The sequence below is a fragment of the Staurois parvus genome, unplaced genomic scaffold (genome assembly GCF_062004578.1).
Source record: "Staurois parvus isolate SC_StPar_1 unplaced genomic scaffold, SC_StPar_1.0 ptg000131l, whole genome shotgun sequence".
In the NCBI taxonomy this organism is placed as follows: domain Eukaryota; kingdom Metazoa; phylum Chordata; class Amphibia; order Anura; family Ranidae; genus Staurois; species Staurois parvus.
This window is the reverse complement of record NW_028317927.1, coordinates 7,295,349-7,321,566: the sequence shown is the minus strand read 5'-3', so window position 1 is coordinate 7,321,566 and position 26,218 is coordinate 7,295,349. Positions and strand designations below refer to the sequence as shown.

Below are 26,218 nucleotides of genomic sequence, written 5' to 3'. Positions count from 1 at the left end.
GGTACCACAAATGATTTAAGGACACATTTTGACAGGGAGAGAAAGAAAGTGTCCTTAAATGACTGGCATTGACTCTAAATACTGGGGAGCATGAACCAATTAACAAAGTGAGGGCAGTCCTTTCAGTATCCATTTTCTATAGTCTGTGGCCTCAAGCACGTAATTAAATGCATGCCTCTTTCTTCACACTGTAAGAACATACAGAGTGGGGTCTGCAGGTCCACTGCATTATCTCATCCTGCATTCATTCACTGGCTTACAAAGCCACCATCTGCGCTATGGAACCTACATCATCGACCATAAAGAACAGTTACCTCAGATGACATTGAGGACAATGTTTAACTTATATAAAATACATTTATCTAAGCAGACCAATCTAAATAGAACATTAAGCCCATTAAACAATATGTGGGAATATCTGGTTGGCTTTTTATTCACATATGAAGGCTAAAACTGAGATTTTGTGGCATTGAAATGACAGGCAGATCATTGCACTTGAAAACAGTATAGCTGTAGAAAGAAAGTAGTCAAACACCATTTTCATTAAATATATATTCTGGTCATAGTTTCCATTTAAAACTTATTGAGGGGACAATTCTATCACAAAATCTTCTGCTCCTGGCAACCCATCTGTCATCTTACATTTTACATGTGCTGAAAAAGGAGAACTATTGTGATAAGTAAGGGAGCTGCCATTAATGACTTTATGCTGAAAATTATAGTTGTCTGGATTTTTCCAGCTATATTACTTTAAAGAGGGCAAAGTAGCAGGTCCTGTTGAAAGAATAACGCCTAACCCACTCATTTGAAGAGACTCTGTCAGTTTGCCTATGCAAGGAAAAGTGACAGGTTCCCCATGCACTGATACTTAACCTTCCTTGTGCTTCTTTGTTGCTCCATTCCTCCCTTGGATTTGGGAGTCCAAAGCCTGTGTAAGCTCTGTGTCCGAGATTACACAGGGTTCATTTTTTTCCTCTCCTTTCTCATGTGGTAGTATTCCAGCCAGATGACTGACCACTAAGACTTGAGCGCTGAATCCTTGGAGGAGGTCACATGCTTTCCCATACCCAAAAGGAGGAGGAGCATAGCAAAAGGTGAATGTTAGAAGGTTGGGGTTTGTTGTTAAGAAACGGTCACTTTGCCTTGCAGACCTAGGATCTGACTGTCACTTTGCCTGGAAGACCTAGGTAAGGTTGGAAGCAAGTGAAGTCTGAAATTAAGGAGGGCCTCTGAACTGCACACTGATACCAAAGTCAGTGGATCAGGAAGTTTTGTAGTCACAGGTTTCCTTTAAGTGCATGAAACCATTATGTCCCATGCACACATAGACTTTTAGAAGCAGGACAAAAAAAAAAACCCAGGGCCAGCGCTTCCAGGAGCAGCAACGTTTTGGAAGAAAAAACACTTGACGTTGCTAGGTGCGATTACCGCTTGAGTGTTAATTCTTTTCAATGGCCAGAATAAATGATCATTCTGGCCAATGAAATGAATTAACTTACAAGCACTTGATGCCTGTACACACGCCTACACGCATGTAAAAGCGTTAGATGCTTTTATAAGCGTAAGATGATTTTTCTGCAAAAACGCTGCAGCCAGGAGGACAGCTTCTAGGAGGTTTTTTTTTTTTTTAACGTCCTGTGTACATGAGGCCTTAAGGAAGAAAGCCTACAGGTGGTGCAAACACCTTGTGCATTATCCAAGGTTTATTAAATGTTTAAAAAGGACAAAAAATATACTCACAAACAAAGCATGTGTGTAAAGTCTGTAAGGCCATATAGATGGCTACGAGGATGGCAGAGTGTCCGACTGATGGTGTGGTCAGCCTGCTGATGCATTTTGGGCACGAATCCCTTTCCTCAGAGCTATGGCCAGCTTAGATGCAGGTCTTGCTTTATATGGCTGTGGCTAATGCCACCTATAGCAAAGCCCCTCCCCTCAAGCCCAAAAAAGGGGAATATTGTTAAAACCATATATACAGGACTGATTACATAAATGGTACAAAGGAATATAAAAATACAGCGTTAAAAACATTATAGACATTATAATAGTAAAAAGATGAAAATTCATACACTGGGCAACCATATAAAAAACAAAAAAAAAACAAAAAACATAGATGTGAAATGGGGAGGTATAAGTAGTGTTGAGAACAACAATATAATATCACAGTACCTCAAAACGTAACCCACATCTTGGTTTTAGGTAAGGCAAGCTGCTGGAACGCACCAGGGGGACCGCGCACCTCCTGAAAGAGACAGGGGATGTGCTGCTACGGAGCCACACCTGGTGTGAATCCAGCACATAATTGCAAACAAGGAAATAAAAGAGGAAGAGTGTCCGTATACAGAGGTAATGAAACAATGAATGAATGAATGGATGACAAATGAATGAATAATTCGATACGTAAAATAATGACCAAAAGAAAGGGAAGAAAAACAAAAAAAGGGGAGAGGAAGAATGGGAGCATTGTTTGCGATTGTGAAATGTGATGAATATATTATAAAAACAAACATTTAAAAATAATTATTGTACATGGAAAAAAATGGGTGTATAAAATTCATAACACTAAAACACATATCAAGGTGGAAATTAACTGGTGGAAGATAGTGGGTGGAAACCACCAATTTATGGAGGAACCAATATATTATCAATGGATCAGAACATTACATTTAGCCCTACATTATGCCCTCTCTGGCATAATCTGCAAAATCGTTTACCAGTGTAATATCAATGGATCAAAGAATTTATATCTAGCCCTTCATTAAACCCTCTAGGTGACAAAGTCCCCAGATGGGGACGAGGCCTTAACCCTCAAAATAAATGTGCTTACAAAATGTTAGACTGTCAAAAATGCATTACAAATTCACAAGTGCACAAAAATGACACATAAAAAGCATCTTTTTAGACACTGACTCTGCTCAGATTTATTTTTGTCAGAACAATTTCTTTATCTTAATAAAGTTTAAATGAGTAGTAGGTTTTATATACGCTATTTACTATTATTACTCCTAATATTAGCAGAAGACTGCTTCATTACTATACCTTGTTTTACATGGATTTTCATTTCACATACCAAGTTATGTCACGTCATTTTTTTGTCCCTAGCCTTAAATGCTTACCTTGGGGTAAAGGGGTAGAATTCACCCCAAAAGTAATACCAAAAGGTTAGAAATAAAATGACTTTACGGTTTGGTAATGTGCTACTGTAAAATAATGCATATGTTACAGCAACATATGTAACTTATATTCCTATATTTTGATAGTGATATTGCTATTTAAATTATATCTTGATATAAAAAAAAGTATGATATCCTCAAGCATATGTAACTATGTTGGGGCTATGTATTTCATTTTAAAGTGACTGGGATAGATGAGACGTTTCTACTTAGAGAAAGCTCAGACCAGATTCATTTTTTGTTTTTACCGTGTAGATATCCTGCACAACAATAGTGACTAAGCTGTCTTTTATTTTTTCTGTACCAGTACAAAAACAGTGCCTTTACAAAAGCTAAAATTCCATACACATTGCAGCAACAATAAAAAGATGAGGACAGTCTATAACAAATTTCCTGAAAAAGTTTTGAATAACTTCTGGAACAATACAAAAACACTGCAGGAGTCAGAATTAGTTGATGCAACCTCTTAGGACGAATTTCCATTATTGCACATTACATGTGTTGGTGTAATGCAATGACATTCAATGTCAATGGACGGATGTTGCAGCACAGCACAACACGTAGCAACACACTGTGTTTTGTGCAACGTTGTAGAAAAAATGATACGTTTTGGAGCAATTAAGCATCCTATTCGAGTTAATGAGCTGCACTAATACAACACATGTTAACTAGTGGCATAACATGCATCAACACACTTGTGTTAATGTCCTGCAACGGTTTGAATAGACCCTAAATGAAATGAATGGACATTTTATTCTCTACATTTACTTTTTGGAAAAGGTTAGGATGACCAAAACCAAACAGCTCCTTCACTGACACCTCTCAACAAATCTATCTCATGCATACCATAAGACAGTCAGAAATTCTGTACAATTTCCATGGCCCTCAAGCAGTGCTGGAATCCACTGCATTTCCTGATGCCAGCCACCAGGACAACATACTGCAGGGGCACTTGGTGTAGTTTAGAAAAATCTTGTATTAGGGTAGGTAAACAAACAACATGATCGGCTTCCTGATAGATGGACATTGCAATAATTGTGGAGCAATCTCAGTTAGTGCCGTATGAAAGTCAATAGAACATAGTAAATACCCTGGACGATCCCAATTACTGGGCACAGTAACAAACGATGGCTTCAAATAGTCTTCAAGGCACAATTTGGGCATTTCTTAAAACCTATTTAATCTTCGTCTTCTGAGCTCGTCCAAAGATGGTTGATGTGCATCGTGATGAGAAGTTCCCCAGCGTCCTAAAAGTGGAAACAGATACAATTTTCATCATGTATATGATGTGTCTAAACAATCAGATAGGGTAAAAGTTGGTATCAATCAGGGGCGGACTGACCATTCGAACAATTGGGCACTGCCGAGGGCCCGGGGTCAGTAGGGGGCCCCATGAGATGCCCTTGGTACCTTTCATTGGCTTTTTCATAGGCTTTTTTGGGTGTTGGTGAGGACACAGGGGCCCCATGATCACTAAAAGGCCCGGGGGCCCCATGAGTTGTCAGTCTGCCCCTGGTATCAATAGCAATTTCTGAGCAATATCTGTAAGCACCCATTCACACTTGTATAAGTCTAATGTGTTTTAACGCATGTAAATGTATTTCTACTAGAAATTTAATTTATTCCTACACTATGCAGCCAGTTCACATCTATGTAATGCTGCTTGCTCAGTCTTATAATATAAAACATTCTGCATTTTTGAGCATTTATGTGCACTACATGTGCCCTTTGAAATTAATTGTAAATACACATTATATACAGTATGTATCATGCAAATTTGTATGTTCAAGGGTTTTTCATGTATATGCACCATGGAAAATCTATTTTAACTTGAACTCTTACTTTTTATATCCCGTGAACAAAAACACAAATTTTTTTTTAACACCCATTTAAAATGCACACAAACAATGCAGGCAGATTTGCCATGACCTTCAACTGCATCTATGACCAACTTTATTTGGCCTTATGGCAAGCTCTGGTATCACTTGCCTCTGTAAAATCATCTTTACGAAAAGATATACTGTATAATGCATAAGAGGGTAAAAGTTGCATTACTGCTCAGCAAGTTGTGTCACCAGCACAGTGAATGGCAAATAGCAAGCTAGTGGATGAGCAAACAAAACAATCTAAATTCCTTGCAAACGAATGAATATTCAGTTATCTGCCAGATAATGGAATCTAGCTTCTTTATGATTAGAGTTGCCATGCAATACCTTTAAAACTGACCAGATATGGATTTCCCAGTTTATGTGGCTGATCAGATATAAACAATGCCTGTGTAATTTATATGTGCAAGGTTTTAAAGTGTTGAGGTGGAAACTATATATCAGGGCTTTTTTTCAGTGGGAATGTGGGGGAACGCAGCACTGAATGGGGTGTTGGGGTTTGCTGGAAGGTCTACTTATGCCAGCTGCTGGGGGATCATTTGTTGCTGGGGAGGTCTATTGTTGCTGGTGGGGGATCTATTTTTGTTGGAAGGATCTTATGTTGCTGGGAGGGACCTACTCTTGAGGGAGGGGTCTACTGTAGCTGTCTGCTGGAGGGTCTATTGGTTCTGGCTGCTGGTAGACGTATTGAATTGTTACATTGGGGGTCTATTATTGTAGGGGGGGTTTGATGCTGGTGGTCTATTATTGCTGAGGGAGGGGGATCTAATGTTGCTGAGGGGGATCTATCGTTGCTGGAGGGGGCCTATTGTTCTTTGCTGCAGAGGATCGTGCAAGTGGAGGTGAGTAAGGCAAAGGCAAGCGGCAACTCAGTACCTGCACCAATTCCCTGAGAAAAAAAAAGTCCTGCTATTTAGGATATCAAGAGTAGTTTTTACAGAATCTTTCCCTAGCCAACATACATATTGATATTGTCCACAGTGATGTATCAGATGCCTTCATTTTATAAACTGTACTTGCAAAATGACAGCTGAAATCTGGTAGACCGCCTTCAATATTTAGGCTTCCATAGGCTTAGTATAATAGCGAACCCTAAAATGCTTTCCCAAGTAAACTTTTTTTTTTACGTTGCTATTATTTGTGTTCTGTTATAACATGGATTTTCAGTTGTCTGGATGCTCATAAAGGGGACCTCAAATACCCTCTGCTCTAAGTATGCTGTTGGCTGTATGACCAATGGGTGGTCAGACATCAGCAAGATAATGTTTCTGAGTCAGCACTTTTCAGGCTGTTTATCTAGAAACAAGAGTTAAGTATTTGGATTTGGCCTAATGCAGGTCAGCCAGAGGAAGCACTTTATTAATGAGCCACTTAAGCTAAAGCAGCATAACAGCTTTAAGTAAAGTGTAATTAGTTTGCAGTATAGCGCACAATCCAGCAGGTGGCAGCAGAGTCGTACACAGCAGATTCGGACAAATGCCAGTCAGCAAAGCTTTCCACATAGTAAGCAGAATCAGGCTTATTCTGAAACAGATGGGCACTACAGAAGCTGCTCTACTGAATGTTATGGGCTTGTTTATTGTCTGGCTGGTTTCAAAATCAGGGATTACTCTGCAGCATCTAGCAGTTTCTATGTCACATCAAGCTGCAACCACAGTGAGTGAAAGCCCTCGGGATCCCCATGTAGGATTTTTTTTTCCTTTCTTTAGTAATCCAGACTGAAAAACAAATCACGTTGCGCTGTGTACGCCTTATGACAACTCATGCTTTTATTATTTCAGGCAACACTTCCCAATCCTATTACAAAGAGATTAAAAAACACCTTTATCCCCAAACTGTCAATGGAAATAGAACCACAACAGAATAAAAGTGAAAATGTGTTTACAGATATGGCACTTTCAAGTTTTTCTTTTTTTTTCTTTTTTCAAGCTATCAGTTCCAGTGGTTTAAATATGACTTTGCATGGGAGCAATACCAACATCAAACCCAGAAACAAAAAAAATACGCTGCAGCTTACCAATTTCTAAATGTGTCGGTTGCATTAGTTTTCTTTTTTTAGGCTTTTTCTCCATTTTCACCTGGTGATCCCGACAATAACACACTTCCCGTCTAAGGCCTTGTTTACACTAGCAGTGCTCTCTGAAGAGTGATCCATGTTCAGAATGCCTTTTAGGAAGCGTTTGACAAGAGGTGGGGAGGCCTTGAATCACCTCCTCTTTGCCTGCTTTAATTATTATTATACAGGATTCATATAGTGCCATCGGTTTGCTCAGTGCTTTACAATATAACAGGAGACAATACAGCAACAATACAGTTCAATACAAGAGGGATAAGAGGGCCCTGCTCCTTGGAGCTTACAATCTAAGAATTTATTCCCTTGAACCCTGCACTAGCCCGCAGCAATAGTGTGCAATGCTTGATTTACAATGGGGTGATTGCCAGGCACTCCCATTCAGTAGAATGGGTCGCATTTACGGTTGCCACCTCATTCCTTTAAAACCAATCACAAATTAATTACACAGGTTCTGAGGCTAATTTAATGCAGATAAGTCACCAGGTGAACTTAACTACCACCTTAACCCCTAGACGCTGAGCGCATGCAAATATGTGGCCTCTCAGTGTCTGGGCCTTGATGCCGAACAGCCGCATATTTGCGTACCATTTGAAAATACATATGTGCTGAGAGCGCGCGCCCTGCTCACTCCCAGCAGATATGTCCGTGACTCACGGAAAGGTTCCGATCTCCCTTGCGACCTCGTGTGACCACCGTGAAAGTGAATCATGACAGTCACCTCCCGACTTCTGAAACTCTTAAAGGGCTGGAAGGCGCAAGTGCAAAGGGGTTAATCAGTCACAGAACCTGTGTAATTAATATGACAACCCTAGTTGCATTCAGTAGGGGCCCTCTGAACTGTTGTAGCATAAAGGTGGATCCATTGGGGGGGCAGTGAAACTGTGGGTCAACCATGTGGTTCTACTACCCCCAACTGCTGGTGTAAACCTGGCCCTACCCGAGGTTCACATCTAAGTGTTTTCTGCAGCGTTTTGCAGAAACGCAGTACAGTCCATTTAACATGATTTCCTATGGGACATGTTCACATCTGCATATTTTCACTCGGTGCGTTTTTTGGAAAGGGTCAGGGACTTTTTTGAACGCAAAAAGTTGCGTTTTTGGTTCTAGAGACTTCAATGGAAACACTGCAGAAAAGTATGTATTGCGTTTTTGCGGCGTTTTAAATCTGCCTAGCAACAAGAAAAAAAAAACGCAATGCAGAAATGTCTCATACATAACCTGCACAGGTGTAGGGTGTTTCTACTAGGGCTGCCCCCTCATCTCTTTAAAACCAAACACATTAATTACACAGGTTCTATGGCTGATTAAAGTAGGAAATAAACTCACTTATGCAGGCCATAGATGGGGAGAAAAACGGCAGATTTTTCTTTTAAAAAACGAAAATTCGGTCGTTCAAGCGGCCGACGTTACCATCAATGGTAAAAAAAATCGGCCGATTTTCATCCCTTCTACAGACGGCAAAAAGTGTCCCTGCAGAGAGCTCTGCTATTTCTGACAGTTCTCTGACAGTTCCTTCACATTTACAGCGGTTGAAACATTGTATCTATTTGTTTCCATTTAGGATACAGATGTTTTTATTCGGAAACAAATAGATACAATGTTTCAACCGCTGTAAATGTCAAGGAACTGTCAGAGAACTGTCAGAAATAGCGGAGCTCTCTGCAGAGACACTTTTTGCTGGACTGGAATTCTTCTTATTTTCATCCTACTTCTTCTTCTTCTTCTTCATCCTCATCCTCTTCTTCTTCTTCATCCTCCTCTTCTTCTTCTTCTTCATCCTCCTCTTCTTCTTCTTCTTCATCCTCCTCTTCTTCTTCTTCTTCATCCTCCTCTTCCTCTTCTTCTTCATCCTCCTCTTCCTCTTCTTCTTCATCCTCCTCTTCCTCTTCTTCTTCATCCTCATCCTCTTCTTCTTCTTCATCATCCTCTTCTTCTTCTTCATCATCCTCTTCTTCTTCTTCATCATCCTCTTCTTCTTCTTCATCATCCTCTTCTTCTTCATCCTCTTCTTCTTCTTCTCCTTCATCATCCTCTTCTTCATCACCCTCATCCTCTTCTTCTTCATCCTCATCCTCCTCCTCTTCTTCTTCTTCATCCTCATCCTCCTCCTCTTCTTCTTCTTCTTCCTCCTCCTCCTCTTCTTCTTCATCCTCTTCTTCTTCATCTTCTTCTTCATCCTCATCTTCTTCCTCATCCTCATCTTCTTCCTCATCTTCTTCATCATCATCATCCTCATCTTCTTCATCCTCATCTTCATCATCATCATCCTCTTCTTCATCCTCATCTTCTTATTCATCATCCTCATCCTCTTCTTCATCCTCATCCTCTTCTTCATCCTCATCCTCTTCTTCATCCTCATCCTCTTCTTCATCCTCATCCTCTTCTTCTTCATCCTCTTCTTCTTCTTCTTCATCCTCTTCTTCTTCTTTTTGCCTTCCTCTTGCAGGTCACTGCTCATGCGCAGATTTTTTATCGGTAAAAAAATCGGCCGATTTGCCCACTAATTGCCGCGAAAATCGGCCGATCGGCAAAATCGGCCGATTTTTTTCCAACTTTGCCGAAAAAAAAAAAACGGCCAAAATACCGAAAAACGGCCGACCAAATCGCCCACTAACGATCCGAAAATCGGCCGATTTTATTTTCGGCCGAAAAATCGGCCGATTTTCGACCCATCTATGGCCTGCATTAGTGCCTTATGTGCATGAAAATAGCCTCAGAACCTGTGCAATTAATATGTGTTTGGTTTTAAAGGGACGAGGCGGCAACCCTAGTTTTTACTCCAGACAGAAGAGCAATGGAGGCACCTTTTGACAGTAGCATTGTCAATCTGGGAGAGGATGGTGTAACATACACTAACACCATTCTGTTGGGATTGGCATCCTTTATAAGCCAGACATGCACATAGTTCCCAGCATAACAACGTACATCATTTCACAATCTGATATCACATGAAACTTGTAGCCCAAGGCAGAGAATATATACAGTATATATATTTTATACTGGAATCGTTGGTTTTCACACCCAGATTTATCAACCTCACTGCTTCATTTACAGCTATCCATTTTATTTTCTTACTGCAGGCTTCTATTCTTATCTTTGGAAAGCAGTAATATCCTCATACTAGTCTCATCTGCCAGATTAATGTAATTAACAGCAACTGAGGCTCGTCTAAATGTGTCTGCTCAATTAAGAGCTGCCTGCCAGTCGCTTTTCTTGGAAAGGAAGCTAGAACACGTTCTATCTTCAATAAAACCTCTCTCTCCCCCAATAAAATATAACTTCTCTGACATAAAACATTTCTAGGCACTGAAACACTGCAAAATTAAAAAGTAAGGCCTAGTTTACACTTGCAAAAATATACCCCCGTCACATCCAGCAGGCAGTAAAGCCACTAAATGCGAATTATTCAAGTGGTTGCTGCCTGCCAAATGCCCTCTGAAATACAGTTCACCGTGGATAGCTTTTCAGAGGGATGGCAAGGGCTGCCACGAGCATAAACAAGCCCCAGGGAAGAGACATTTCATGCAATTTGTACCAATGGAACTTTGTGGCTTCCACCTGTTACACAAAAATGCTTACCTGTAAGTTTTGTACATTTATAGAGACGCATACCATTTTATAGCAAAAACAGCTACATAAGTGGCTGCAAACACAGCAAAGTGACTTGGAGACTAGCACTTTTGCCTTGCAGAACTAGCATCCTCAGTTTGGCTTTTAATCAGGACACTACATGCACGGAGTTTGATGTTCTCCCTGTATTATGTAGGTTTCCTCCATGTACTCAGGTTTCCTACCACACTCGTAAGATATGCTGGTAGGTTAGTAGACTTCTCTATTAATTGGTCCTATGATGTGTATGTATGCGAGATAGGGATCTTCAATTGTAAGCTTCTTAAAAGAGAAACTAGTCATTTTTAAAAAAATTTAAAGTTAGCAGCTACAAATACTGCTCGTAGATCCAGCTCAAAAATGAGTACACAAACAAAAAATCAAAAACATTTAAACACTGAAAAAAATGGGGCAGACTCAGTGAACCACTTGGGTTTTTTTCCTGCCATCACCTATTTTTCTATGCTGTCTTTAACCAGGCCTGCCATCTTAACTGTGGGAAGCTGGCTGTGACTTCTGTTTCACAGACAGCTCCCCACTGCGCATGCGCAAGATGCACTACTCTTTCAGACTGGTCCTCAAGTCTCCTCAGACTTATGGCATGTCCCAGGAAGTTGGGGGGGGGTCAGACTTGTGCTATTCTTGCCTAGGCAAGAAAAGCGGAAGTGGGTACTTGTCAGGAAAGGTACCCCCTCCCAGTCATTTCAATATAAATATCTGTAATAAATAGCACCTTTACTCTTTTCAGGCCAGACGTTTAGAGTCTGCTCTGAACGTCTGGAAATGTACATAGAAGGTAAAAATAAGAGCAGTGCCAAGCTTTATCTTCTATTATTTTACATGAACTAGTTGTGCTACAAATATTAAATTTTCAGAATGGACCCAGAGAGCTTGTGTAGCAAATATTAATTAGGAAAGTTCAGCACTGACTGGAGAAAGTCTTACTCAGTCTGCAGGACCATCCCTGGATTGGGAATAAAAGAGAGCCCTGATATAGAGAGCACCCACGCGTATCACTAATTTACAAACAGACATATCAGTCTGGACGTCACACCGTGTCCTCAAACTCAATCTATCCAAAACCAAGTTCATAATATTTCCTCCCCCTTGTGCCCCCTTCCCAAATTTCTCTTTCAAGATAATCAGTTCAACTATCAACCCGTCCCCACATGTCAAGGTGCTAGGTGTAGTCCTGGACTTTGAACTATCCTTTCAGCCAATCAATATCTAAAGCTTGTTGCCTCAACCTCCGCCACATCTCCAATATATGGCCCTTCCTAACCATTGCCAGGCACCACAAAGCTTCTAATTCACTCTCTGGTCATCTCTCGCCTGGACTACTGCAACTCCTTCCTCATTGGCTTACCTCTACATAAGCTATCTGCTGTCAGAAATTGATAACAAGTCACTTAATAATGGGTTTATTATGCTGCAAACAGGAGCCTAGCGTTTGGCTTATGGTTACAACACAGATCCATTGATGGCCCTGATCCTGCCTGGTATGTTGCAATAAATATATTATGATAAAAAGCATCATGGTTCCATTAACAGCGCCTCCCCAGCTGTGTTTAGCGCCCCTGCCCTCCCCCACCCAAGTTGTCCATATGAAAGAGGCCTATAGAGAGCACTCCAGCACTGTGCATCAATATATGGGGGGGGGGACAAGAGGCCTTTAGAAACTGGTCAGCAATGTAAGGGGGTACTTCACAGACCAACAGAAGGGGCTTTCACCCACTGGCCATGTATTTAAGGCAGTAACTTCTCCATTGACCACCAACAGAAGTGAGGCACTTCCCCACTGAACACCAACTGGCCATCTATGTAATTGGGCACTTTACCACTGACCACCAATTTAAAGTGTTACTAAACCCAGGACCCTGCATTTCTATATCTGGTCTCCTACAGTACACAGAACATGGAAATGTAATTATTTTAGTAAATATAAACTGCTAAATACCTTTTCTCATCAGCAGTTAGAGCAGACTTCTATCAGTATCCAGAAAAGCACTGGTTAAAGCTTGTAGGAGTTTTCTTTCTGCTATAAGAGGATGCAGAACCCCTGACCTCTGTATGAACAGTGCTGATTGGCCCTGTACTGATCACATGCATTCTCCCAAGAAAGACAAAAAATCTATCTAGCAATACACACCAAATTGAGCATGTGCAGAGTGTCTACACATGATATGTCTTATCAGGCGATAAGAGCGGGGCACTAGAAGAAGAGGAGGATCAGAGCTTTTTTATACAATGCAGAGGATTAACCCCTTAGGTTCCACAGTGAATATAACCAGCTTGCTTTACTGCATATACAGGCTGATTTTACTGTTGTGGGTTTAGTAACACTTTAAAGGGGAGCATTACAGTGATCACCAATGTAAAGAAGGCACTTCACTGTCTGCACTTATTTTCTGGATATCATTATTTATTTCACTTCTGAATTACTGAAAATCAGTTTATCATATGGAAGAGAGGGGTGGTAAAAATTCATCCACCCCAGGTATGAAATACGCTAGCAATGCCTGTGGGTTCCTCTGGGGAAAAAAAAGGGTGAGAAAGGCTCATTTAATAGAATAAGAATCAAGCTAGTAAAACTGGAAGAGCCACATGAAAGAAATGACTTTAACGTAAAACTGCAATAAAAACTCAGAATATGGGCCCACAGAAAATGTACTGTGCTTTCCTTTGAAATGATGAGATAATACATGTTTGTTATAAAGGGCAAACAGAGGGGGCTTGGTGCTCTGACTGCTGATGTGACAGAAAACGGCACTGATTCTACAGATAGGATGTTAGAGGTCAATATTCTGCAGGCACGTGGAGGTTTTTTCTCTGTTTGCCTTCACCATGCAGTCTCTAGCTCTTGCTACATAATATGGCTATTCTACTTATAAGAGAATGTCTTGTTTGTGTCTTGGCACATAATACATAAATTATGTCCATAGATTACAGGCAGTGCCTCTTAGCACACTTGATGAAGCTATCCAGCTGGGATCCTGGCAAATCACAAACAGCGAGTCTTTTTTCTTTTTAAATTCTCTAAACTGAGACCATTGCAAAGCATCATGTTATATTCCATTATATTGGTGCGCACAAAATAATGCACATTATTAAAAAGGGTGCATTAAAAAAACAAACATGAAAAAAGTTCATAATAGAATTCTTCTGACAGATTACTGCACATTATGTATCACCCAGAAATGTCCAAGTGAAAGCCTAGCTAGGCTTGATAGGAAAACATGAACTGAACATGCCAGGATTAGCAATGGGTTTCCATGTAAGAGAACCAGTCACTATGAAGGAGATAATGCTGCAAGGCAGAAGGGTGTGAAAGGGAAAAAAAAGTATTTCTTTAAAATTATGAATATTTTAGTGTCTCTATAAAGTGAAATGATGGCAAGCCACTTTCACCAAGGATAATACAGTTGTGTTCAAAATAATAGCAGTCAGACATCACTAACCTGATCAATCACTGTTTTTGGTAGAAATGATATTTCTACATAGCAAATAATTTACTAGCAGGTGTAGTAGAGTAATAGAAATCCAAAAGACCCAACAGTCATGACAGGCATGCTGCTGATTCTGTGTAATTGAATCACTAATTGAAAGGGGCATGTTCAAAATAATAGCAGTGTGGAGTTCTATTAGTGAGGTCATTCAGTCTGTGAAAAACAGGTGGCAATTATTGCCCTTATTTAACCTCCCTAGCGGTATTCCCTAGTGTAGCTCGGGGTAGAGTTTCAGTACCAAAAGCGGTAACCCCGAGCTACACTCCGGCTTACCATGCAGCGTTGCAAAGGGAGTCCCTGCAGCGCTTACCTTGTCCTTTGCTCCCGTGATGTGTCCCCTGCAGTGTCCCCGGCCATCTCCTCCGGCCGATGCCGGCATGCGGCTTCTGTGTTCCGGTCCCTGTGACGTACGGGCGCCGGAACTGGCGGCAAATTTAAAATTTTTAAAAAATTTCATTTTTTAAAAAATTATTACATAGTAAAACATTGCCGTTTCAAAACATTTCACATACATTTTGTCCCTACTGCTTTGTCCTGTCCCCTCCCTGCATTTTGACTGTTCATTCTGCCTGGAAACTTAGAAAAGTCCATGGCGTCCAAAAAGTGTCCCTTTATGTCAAAAGCGTTTTTAGACCAGCTAGAGAACAGCGAAAGTAAATCAGAACCACTTGCAGAATTGAGTGATGATTCGTGGGAAAATTCGTCATCAGACACTGAAAACGTTTCTGCGACTTTGCTCAGCGATGTGCGAACTTGGCGCTATATTTCAAATTTCAGTGTTTTTGGTTTGATTATATTATTTAATTAAATTTTTTATATTATTTTTTATGATTATTTATTAAATTATAATTTATGATTTTGTGTTTCAAGTTTTATCATATCCGGAATGTTTACTACACTCTTGTTCGGACAGATTTCAGTGAGTTATTCCTAAATTACAGGCCTACAATAAAAAAAATACATATTTCCATGCAAATAAATGGCACCGCTTTGAGCACCAAAAATCTGAAATAATCATATCGCTAGGGAGGTTAAGGAAGGAAGGCAGCAAATGTTGTACATGCTGGTTACAGTGCATTTCTCTCCAAAATTCTGAGGAAAATGGGTTGTTCCAGCGATTGTTTAGAAGAACAGCGTACCTTGATTAAAATTTGGAGAAGGGAAAACATATAAAGAAGTGCAGAAAATTATAGGCTGCTCAGCTAAAATGATCGCAAATGCTTTAAAATGGCAACCAAAACCTGAAAGACGTGGAAGAATGCAAAAAACTACCAATCGAATGGATAGAAGAATAGCCAAAATGGCAAGGACTCAGCCAACAATCAGCTCCAGGAAGATCAAAGAAGGTCTAAAGTTACCTGTGAGTACTGTTACAATTAGAAGACGCCTATGTGAAGCCAAGCTATCTGCAAGAAGCCCCCGCAAAGTCCCACTGTTGAAAAAAAGATGTGCTGAAGAGGTTACAATTTGCCAAAGAGCACATTGACTGGCCTAAAGAGAAATGGCGCAACATTTTGTGGACTGATGAAAGTAAGATTGTTCTTTTTGTATCTAGTGGCCGGAGAGTTTGTCAGACGACCCCCAAACACTGAATTCAAGCCACAGTACACTGTGAAGACAGTGAAGCATGGTTGCGCAAGCATCATGATATGGGGATGTTTCTCATACTACGGTGTTGGGCCTATTTATCGCATACCAGGGATCATGGATCAGTTTGAATACATCAGAATACTTGAAGAGGTCATGCTGCCTTATGCTGAAGAGGAAATGCCCTTGAAATGGGTGTTCCAACAAGACAACGACCCCAAACACACCAGTAAACGTGCAACATCTTGGTTCCAGACCAACAAGATTGACGTTATGGAGTGGCCAGCCCAATCCCCGGATCTTAATTCAATAGAAAACTTGTGGGCTGACATTAAAAATGCAGTTTCTGAGGCAAAACCAAGAAATAGAGAAGAACTGTGAAATGTGGTCCAATCATCCTGGGCTGGAATACCTGTTCACAGGTGCCAGAAGTTGGTTGACTCCATGCAACACAGATGTACAGCAGTTCTCAGAAACAGTGCTTATACAACTAAATATTAATTAAATGATTCAAAGGAAAGCAAAATCTTCAAACATTTTTCAGTTTATATAGTGAATGTTCGAGTTTATAAAAGAAGAATACAAACACTGTCATATTTTTTTGAACAGTCTAATATTCACTATTCTTCATTTGTTTTTTAGAGGAACAACACAAATTTGATATATTTTTCTTCATGTTTTGATTTGGAATAGAATGTGTAGTGTTCCCAATGCATTTGTGTGTATGGAAATAAAAGCGATTAGGATTTTGAGCTTTATTCACTTTTTTCAACACACTGCTATAATTTTGAACACAACTGTATATCTACAATGGGGCTCCACATCTTAATTTCAGCACAATGCTACAATAAAATGTAACCAGTAAAATAAATTTGACATGAAAGAAATATGCAGGCTACTGCTTCTGACCTCTTTAAAAAGGCCAGGTTGTCATGCTGATCCAATGCCTTCAATATTTTCACAGTCTCTGACCTAGAATAAGTATGCAGATTAGGAATTTTGGCTTCAGTCTCACATCCACATCACATGCTGCATACTTGACCTGGGTCAGTGGATCAGAAAGTTTTACCGAAAATAGAAACAGCCAGGCAACTTGTATTTTCAAAAGGAGATCAGCAATAACAACCTGAGCAGTCCTGACATGACAGGTTTCCTTTTAACTGCTAAAATATGTAGTGTTTGGATTATACATTATATACTACAAACATAACCACAGGTTGTTATAATACACATAAAATGTCTAAAAATTAAATAAAATCACAACACAATCTAAAGAAAAACCAAAGAAAAGAAAATCTAAACAAAAACACAACACAATCATTGTGCAGGAAAAGTATTATATATATATATATATATATATATATATATATATATATATACATACAGTCATGGCCGAAATTGTTGGCACCCTTGATATTTTTCCTGAAAATCAAGTATTTCACACAAAAAAGGTATTGCATTAACACATGTTTTGCTATACACATGTTTATTCCCTTTGTATGTATTGGAACAAATATAAAACAGAGGCAGAAAAGCAAATATGACATAATGTCACACAAAACCCCAAAAATGGGCTGGACAAAAGTATTGGCACCCTTAACTTAATATTTGGTTGCACACCCTTTGGAAAACATAACTGAAATCAGTCGCTTCCTATAACCATCAATAAGCTTCTGACACCTCTCACCCGGAATTTTGGACCACTCTTCCTTTGCAAACAGCTCCAGGTCTCTCTTATTGGAAGGACACCTTTTCCCAACAGCAATTTTAAGATCTCTCCACAGGTGTTCAATGGGATTTAGATCTGGGCTCATTGCTGGCCACTTCAGAACTCTCCAGCGCTTCTTTGCCATCCATTTCTGAGTGCTTTTTGACGTATGTTTGGGGTCATTGTCCTGCTGGAAGACCCAGGATCTTGGACGCAAACCCAGCTTTCTGACACTGGGCCCTACAGTGCGACCCAAAATCCTTTGGTAATCCTCAGATTTCATGATGCCTTGCACACAGTCAAGGCACCCAGTGCCAGAGGCAGCAAAACAACCCCAAAACATCATTGAACCTCCACCATATTTTACCGTAGGTACTGTGTTTTGTTCTTTGTAGGCCTCATTCCGTTTTCGGTAAACAGTAGAATGATGTGCTTTACCGAAAAGCTCTATCTTGGTCTCATCTGTCCACAAGACGTTTTCCCAGAAGGCTTTTGGCTTACTCAAGTACATTTTGGCAAACTGTAGTCTTGCTTTTTTATGTCTCTGTGTCAGCAGTGGGGTCCTCCTGGGTCTCCTGCCATAGCGTTTCATTTCATTTAAATGTCGACGGATAGTTCGCGCTGACACTGATGCTCCCTGAGCCTGCAGGACAGCTTGAATGTCTTTGGAACATGTTTGGGGCTGCTTATCCACCATCCGGACTATTCTGCGTTGCAATCTTTCATCAATTTTCCTCATCCGTCCACGACCAGGGAGATTAGCTACAGTGCCATGGGTTGCAAACTTCTTGATAATGTTGCGCACTGTGGACAAAGGCAAATCTAGTTCTCTGGAGATGGACTTGTAACCTTGAGATTGTTGATATTTTGCCACAATTTTGGTTCTCAGGTCCTCAGACAGTTCTCGTCTCCTCTTTCTGTTGTCCATGCTTAGTGTGGCACAGACAGACACACAATGCAAAGGTTAAGTGAACGTCTCTCCTTTTTATCTGCTTTCAGGTGTGATTTCTATATTGCCCACACCTGTTACTTGCCCCAGGTGAGTTTACAGGAGCATCACATGCTTGTAACATTCTTATTTATCCGCAGTTGTGAAAGGGTGCCAATACTTTTGTCCAGCCCATTTTTGGAGGTTTGTGTGACATTATGTCGAATTTGCTTTCTTTCCTCCCTTTTTTTGTTTTGTCCCAATACACACAAAGGGAATAAACATGTGTATAGCAAAACATGTGTTAATGCAATACGTTTCGTGAGAAATACATGATTTCCTGGAGAAATATCAAGGGTGCCAACAATTTCGGCCATGACTGTATACATACACACACACACATACATATACAGTATATATATATATTAAAAAAGTATAATATATATATACATACACACATACATATACAGTATATATATATATATATATATATATATATATATATATTAAAAAAAAAAAGTATTATATATATATACATACACATACACACACACACACACACATACATACCTCGGTTTACGAACTCCTTGGTTAATGTAATTTTTGGTTTACAAATGAAAATTTTCAATCATGTCCCTGTACAGTTTTTATACCTTTAAAGTGCACTTTATAAAGAGTTTTGAACAGATAAAAGACTTTTTTTTTTTTTTTTTACTTTTTTCTGACCTCTGGAATGGATTAATTGGTTTTCAATGCATTCCTATGGGAAACCGCGTTTCAGTTTACGAATTTTTCGCAATACGAAAAGTTCCACAGAGCGAATTAAATTCATAAACCAAGGTACGCCTGTCTATCTATCTATCTATCTATCTATCTATCTATCTATCTATCTATCTATCTATCTTTATTTTTCCATAGAGTAGGGAATGGTGAAAACCCATCAGGCTTTCAATGCTGTCTGTGTGCCCACTGGAGAGATTTTACTTTTTGTCTTGGTGACCAATATCACTGGGACGAATTGTGATGGGAATACAAAATGTAATAGCAGTTAACAGAACATGAGCTAAGGGGAATTCTTCCAAAATGTGCACTTGTACCAATGGACCTGAAACAGACCTCCCCCCCACCCAGTCAACCCTAAGGCTTGGTTCACATATATGCATTTTGTGTATGGTGCTTTTTGCAGTTTGTTTTGCATTTTTCTATACACGTTTTTACCACATTTGCATTTTGTTCAGCTTTCTTTTTTTTTTTTTGTTAGAGGAATTTTTTTTTTGTTGCTGGGCAGAATAAGAAATGCAAAACCTAAAACGTGGCGAAAAGGCACTACCATGCATTTCAGCAACTTCTCCATTGAACGCAGCAGCTCAAAAAAGGATAGATGTGAACATGTTCCATAGCAAACCATGTTAAATGGACTGTAGTGCATTTCTGCAAAAAAGCACCAAATAACACATTGGTGTGAACGAAGCTTAAATGCAGACATCCTGTGCACACATATATGGTTATTTGACTGAGCACAGTCCATATCATCTCAGAAATATTATGTCCTGTTGAGATTGCTTTTTTATGCATTCTTTATTTTTTAAGAAAACATCAGAAAATAGTACAATATATTCCAACCAAGGGTTATATGGGTAACCAAGACATAAGATGTACTTTAAAAGAAAATAGAATGGTAAGGGAATATTCTACAAATATGTTGGGGAGCGATAACTAGAAAATCAAGTCTGAACAGTACCTACATATGATGTGGCAAAATAATGGCAGGATAGTTCCCTATGATATATTAATGTTGTATTTTAGCTTTACCTGATGCTTAATTTTTTTGCAGATGTACCGGTAGTTAGTGGTTGAATTAGGTAATGATTGAGGATAACAGGAAGCAGGGAATAGCAGCAGGTCAGGAAGGGGTGAGATTGTGGGGGGAAAAAAGAACAAGGCAGATGAGAGTAGCCCAACGCTACCATACAAATGGGGAGGAGGCAAGGAAGTAAGATCATGGCAGGAAGGAGATAACTCGAGATTAAGGCAGGGTGGAGGGAAACTAAAAAGAGGTTGTTTAGCAATGGGAAAGCGTGTGGGAGAGATCCAGTCAGGAGGTACTAGAGGTAGATGATGTTGGGGATAGGCAAGGTGGAGCTTACCAAGCGAGAAGCTGTTTGTATGCATCTGTGAGGAAGAAGTATATCTAGGAAAACTAAGTGGTCTGGAACTTGGAGTCCATACCCTTAGGAGAACTACTCAAGTCTTCCATCAATTTATTTTCTTCAACAAGACAAAATATCATTTCTGAACAGTTGATGATGAAGGAAGCTTCCAAAAAGTGCTGGAATGCAGAAATGTTCTTGATTGACTAGGTGTATTTTAGCCAATTGTTTTTTGTGCATTAGAGGGGCCTGTATTGTGGTGAAGAAGAAAGTATGGTGGGGTCTAAGGTCCAGTACAAGGCTGTCAGTGAACATCTGAATAATTGTGCAGACCTGTGTCCAAAAAGTCTGTAAGGTGGACCAAAAGACATGAAGAATATTACATGGCTTCAAGCAGCATTCCAGCAAGATTTTGGTATGGTAGGATGCATTGTGTTTAGCAGTGAAGGTGTGTAGTACCAGCAAGTATCAATTTTGTAGGCGGATTCCTGATATCTATTACTGATAGGGGACCAGTAAGAGTTTGAGAAAAGCCTCCAGGAAAAGCCTTTTATAGGTGAAGGAGGGCATCCTGATACTGTGGCTTGACATTAAAAAAGACAGGCATTGGGTAGGGGTCTGAGGAAGTGCGACACCTAAAAGTATCCTCAGAGGGCCCAGAAGCCCAGAGTCAGGGTTAGGTAGATGTGTTGAGCTATCAGCCAGGTGGAGTTCCTAATGAATTGCAAGGCCTGTAGTTTTTTCCCTGGACATAAAGGGTTTAATGCCATGTTATGCAGGTCAGGATTGAATTTGGAGTTTCCAAGAATAGAAATTAGAGGGGAGAGAGATAGGAAGATTTCATAGGCAGTGAGAGCATGGTTACAAATGTGCCAGGTTTTTGCTATACTAGAGTATTTGTAGCAGTCAAGAGTTGGAAACTCTGGGCACTATAAGAGTGTGCTCAACTGGCAGGGAGAAACTGCTTGTTCCACTCCTATCCCTTGCCCCAAGGCATCGTATCTACACCAGTCCAATGCAAGTTGGGCTGAAATTTGATAAAGCTCAGCATTAGGGAGTGACATTCCATCAGATGGTTTTGATCTCTGTTGAAAAGCACTCAACCATAACAGCTATCTCCAGCCCAATTCAGACAAGGAACGAGTTGCCAATCACTATTAGCCCTTAGACATCCATTTGAGTCCTAGGTTCTGCTTTAAAATAGCACAGGAAAGGCGGCTATTCATCCCAGTGTCATTTTGCATCCCAAGGGCTGGAAACCTCTATTGACAGTTGACATTCAACACTAAGCCCAAGGGCTGAAATAACTATTGCCTGGTCCCCTGATCTTGCTACACGACACTCCATTGGAGTACTTGTAATAGATGACTGTAAACACAATGCTTCCTTAAGCCGACACACAAGTAGGGGGACTGGCTGCAGAGGAGGGCAGAGTAGTGGGCGCAGGGATAGGTCGGGGCCCACTATCAGACATGCTCCAGTCAGGATCTGCAGTGTGCAAAGCCGGGGGTGCCATTGGAAGAGGAGGAAGAAGAGGAGGACAAGGTTATGGTGGAGGAGTCCCCCCGGTCTTTGTTGCAGCTGCTGCAAAAGATTCAGGCTCATCTACCGCTCCTAGCACCAGATCCTGACACCACCTGGAGGAACTTCTGCTGGACAGGTAAGAGCTTGGAGGACTGCTTCCCCACTCCTGTCATACTGCCCTCACCTGTCACGCTGCCCCCCCCCCCCCCATCATGTTGGCCCCTGACGTCCTGAAGGGGTGAATCTTAAACAGAAAGGGGTGGAACAAATATAGATGGGGGCGCCCGATTTTAGTCTTGCCTAGGGCAGCACAAAACCAAAATACACGATTGCTCCCCACTCAACATGATCTAATGACCTCTGACCCTACCCAACTCTTCGCTACTGCGCTTTAACACTGAAACAAAAAGGCGTAACAATTTTGTATTTTCATGACACTACGGGCTTATTCACACCTATGTGTATTGATGTGTTGCATTAATGCATGCATGTTAACATTATTATTATTATACAGGATTTATATATCGCAAACCGTTTTTGCAGCGCTTTACAAAATGAAAGTAGACATTACAGTTACAATACAATTTGGTACAAGAGAAAACAGAGGACCCTGCTCGTTAGAGCTTGCAATCTAGGAAACGTGTTGTGTTAAAGCAGCCCTTTCAATGCCAATGCACCAAACGGTGAAAAAAACCTGACATGTAAAATTTTTTTGCAATGCAGTGCACCACAACACACAGTTGTTGATTTACTAAAGGCAAATAGACCGTGAACTTTGCAGGGTGCAGTTGCACTCTACAAGTGCAGCTACTCCAGAGCTTAGTAAATGAGGTAAAGCTTCACTTTGCAAAGAATACCTAATCACATGTAAGAAAAATAAAAAAGCAGCATTTTTGCTTGCACATGATTGGCTGGTGGAAGTCAGAACAGCATCTGCTCATTTACGAAGCTCTGGAGCAACTGCTCTTGCAGAGTTCAACTGCACTTTGCAAAGTGCACAGTCTATTTGCCTTTAGTAAATCAACTCCATAGTGTGATGCACTGCATTGCATGTGCTTTCCCTCAGTGCAATGGGGTGCAATTAAAAATGAATGGTACCATAAAGTGCTGATGCGTGTAAAGCGTTCATAACCTCAATGCAACAGTGTGGAAAGGGTCCTTATGTATGTATAAGAAACAAGAAGTCAGTTGTTTTTCTGTAACACTAAATGACAGAAGGGCTTCTGTAGCAAATATGTGTATTTTTTTTTTCTTTACAAAAGCTGGACCTGCCCTTTAAACTGCAAAAATACCAGTGAAAACTGTACAAGTATAGCAGTCCATCACATGTGTTCCCATTTACATTTCTGCTAGTAACCCATCTTGTCTGAAACTGGCTATGAGGTCTGGTTTAGGATTCCAGCAGCTATACTGCTTCAGAAGACAAAAAAATAGTTTGGTTTTATTAAAGAGAACTACGCATTTTTGCTACAAGAAACTATACAAACTTTTTGTGCAGACTGGAGGTCTTCTTTAAGGGAGGAATTCAATAATGCACAGTTTTATTTCAGAGACGTCTGTATCAGTGTGAAATCAAACATTTTGTTAAGAATCAACCCTCTATTCACTGAAATGGCCTCAACAACCACTGCAACAGCTTCACTTATGCTCCCAATAAAAAGCAGATTCATATTTAATACAACAAAATCCGTTAAGTGGCAGACTGGACCTCAATGAAAATAAGGTAAGGACAGCAACATACTTATGTAAACACCAAGCAAATAAATGGCATGTTTGATATTTCCAGGAATTAAAATATTTCTCCTGGGTGTTAATGAAGGTAGAAAGAGATTCATTTAATATTGCCTCCAAACATTTCACGACTTGGATGTGGAAAAATGTTGTTATTGGAATTAAGACAAAACATGCTTTCATAGAAATAGGCTTTATTTTCTTAAGTTCCGAGAGTTGCCAGAAGTCGATGCGAGTATGAGCCAGTGTGGCATGGTAAGAGGCTGTGAAAATGCGTTCTATCATATTGGAGAGCATTAAATCATGATGGAACTGCAGCCAATAAAAGCACTGCTCACGCACAGTGTGATTCTGATATTGTCTTAATGTGATTAAGTAAGAGCTTACGTTATTTCAATTGCTGTGAAAAAATTATGTGATAATTACCAATGCATATACCGCTGGAGGGCTATTTGTGTAGCCAGAGTCGGACCTCACAGTATTCTACACATGGGTCATCTTTAGGGCAATATTTGTCTAGGCCCCATGTGAAGAAATAAATCTATTGTTAATTGCAAGGCATTTACCGAAACTAAATAAAATTCCCCCTTTAAGAGGATTTCCGAAACACCTATGTCATTTCACTAAATTATTCTTTTCCGATAACTATACTGATTGTATTTAACATGTGTATTTTAGGTGAAGTATATTATTATTATTAGTACAAGTACTTATACAGCGCCGTTAATTTACACAGTGCTTTACATATATATTGTACATTCACATCAGTCCCTAACCCTCAAGGGGTGTACAATATGTGATGTCTTTAAAGCATATCTAAAACACAAAATAAAAAATGCAATATAATGAAACTTATTGGTCCTTAAATGTACAGTAGTGTCTGCATTTGTTTATTTTTGTAGGCTTTGGTTTTCTTTAACCTGATAATAATGCAATCAATACACTTTCTGTCCCTTTGAGGCTTCACTCATTTCTTCACTGTATTTATAGGCTGAACTTCAAAAGTGTCTGCTGTTTATTTCTATTACATGGTATATTGATGGGACTAGTAATTTACTCAAGAAAGATCAGATTCTTGGTGCTTTCTTTTTAGCTCTCAGGAAGTGACAAGGACACAGCATTTCTGGCAAGACAAATATTTTCTGTAGTTGCTGGAAATGTTTATCTCAAAGAATAAAGACTAATGCTGCCAACATGTGTAAGAACTGGTAACCTTCAATATATTACATTTTTGTTTTTGGGTTTAGATGTACTTAAAAGGGTCGGTTCACACTATAGAAATGCAGTTCAGATGCGTTCCGGATGCATTTCTGCATGCACATTTTTTGGTGCATTCCGGTGCATTTTTGATGCGTTCCAGTTAATTTTTTCCCCTCTCCTTTTCTTCAATTTAAATAGGGACATGTGCGTTCCGTGTTCCAGTACAGTTGTGTGCAGGAAAAATGCAGCATCTGCTACTTTTTCTTTCTGCATCCACAACACACTGGAACTGCAATGACTGATGTGAACTATGACATTGACAACCATATAACCTACTTTCTGTGCATTTTGGATGCAGAAAAAAAACCCACTGAAATGCATGTAGGGTGAACTGGCCCTAAAGGAAAATCATCTTCAGAAAAACAAGGTGCTTTCATTGCTGATGTCTTTCAGAAAATACTCTTTGAATAAAAAGGCCTGAAACAAGAAGGTCAATCCAGAGGTTTGACTTCACTCTGACCTCATTTGCTGCATGCTAGTTCTGGGTCTGTGAAAATAGTGTCAGAGCCAGGCAGCTAACATTTTCAGAGGGACGATTGTGAAGCTAGCTTACAAATGTTTCTGATCGCAGATGACCTTTAAGGAGTTTGCCAAATTCTGTAAAAATTAGACCTTTGTTTCAGACCACTGTGTGTACTAAGAGGGAGTGCTGCTTCTTCCTGCACCCCTCTTGTGGTTAAGAGACTGCCTCGTTCCACTGCTAATGTGATGTACTAAGTCTGATAAATAGTGCTCGTTATGTTCGAATAGGTGGGCCTAAATACCCGATTTCACCTCTTGATGCACAGTAGAGAAATCAGAAATGCCAGCCTCTTGTCCTGGAAAAACAAGTAAGGCATAGGAAGGAGACGTTCCTAATACTACACAGTAGTCTCACAATCAGAAGTGAATTTTAACCACGTCCTGTCCGGACACTTTTACCCCCTTCCTGTCCAGGCCAATTTTCAGCTTTCAGTGCTATCACACTTTGAATGACAATTGCGCGGTCGTGCAACACTGTACCCATATGAATTTTTTAGCTTTTTTTTTGAGACAGATAAAGCTTTATTTTGGTGGTATTTATTTACCACTGGGATTTTTTT

General features: G+C 40.0%; 1 protein-coding gene across 3 annotated transcripts in view; it reads right to left on the bottom strand.

Annotated features, from left to right (window-relative positions):
* Positions 1-407: 407 nt before the first annotated feature.
* RHBDD1 (rhomboid domain containing 1) overlaps positions 408-26,218 on the bottom strand; it is a 119,375-nt gene continuing 93,564 nt past the window's right edge. For all 3 annotated transcript variants that reach the window (XM_089672582.1, XM_089672583.1, XM_089672584.1), the window contains one exon: positions 408-4,420. In XM_089672582.1, the coding sequence (XP_089528708.1) occupies positions 4,341-4,420 (80 nt within the window). In that variant the 3' untranslated portion in view covers positions 408-4,340. The remainder of the gene's footprint in view (positions 4,421-26,218) is intronic.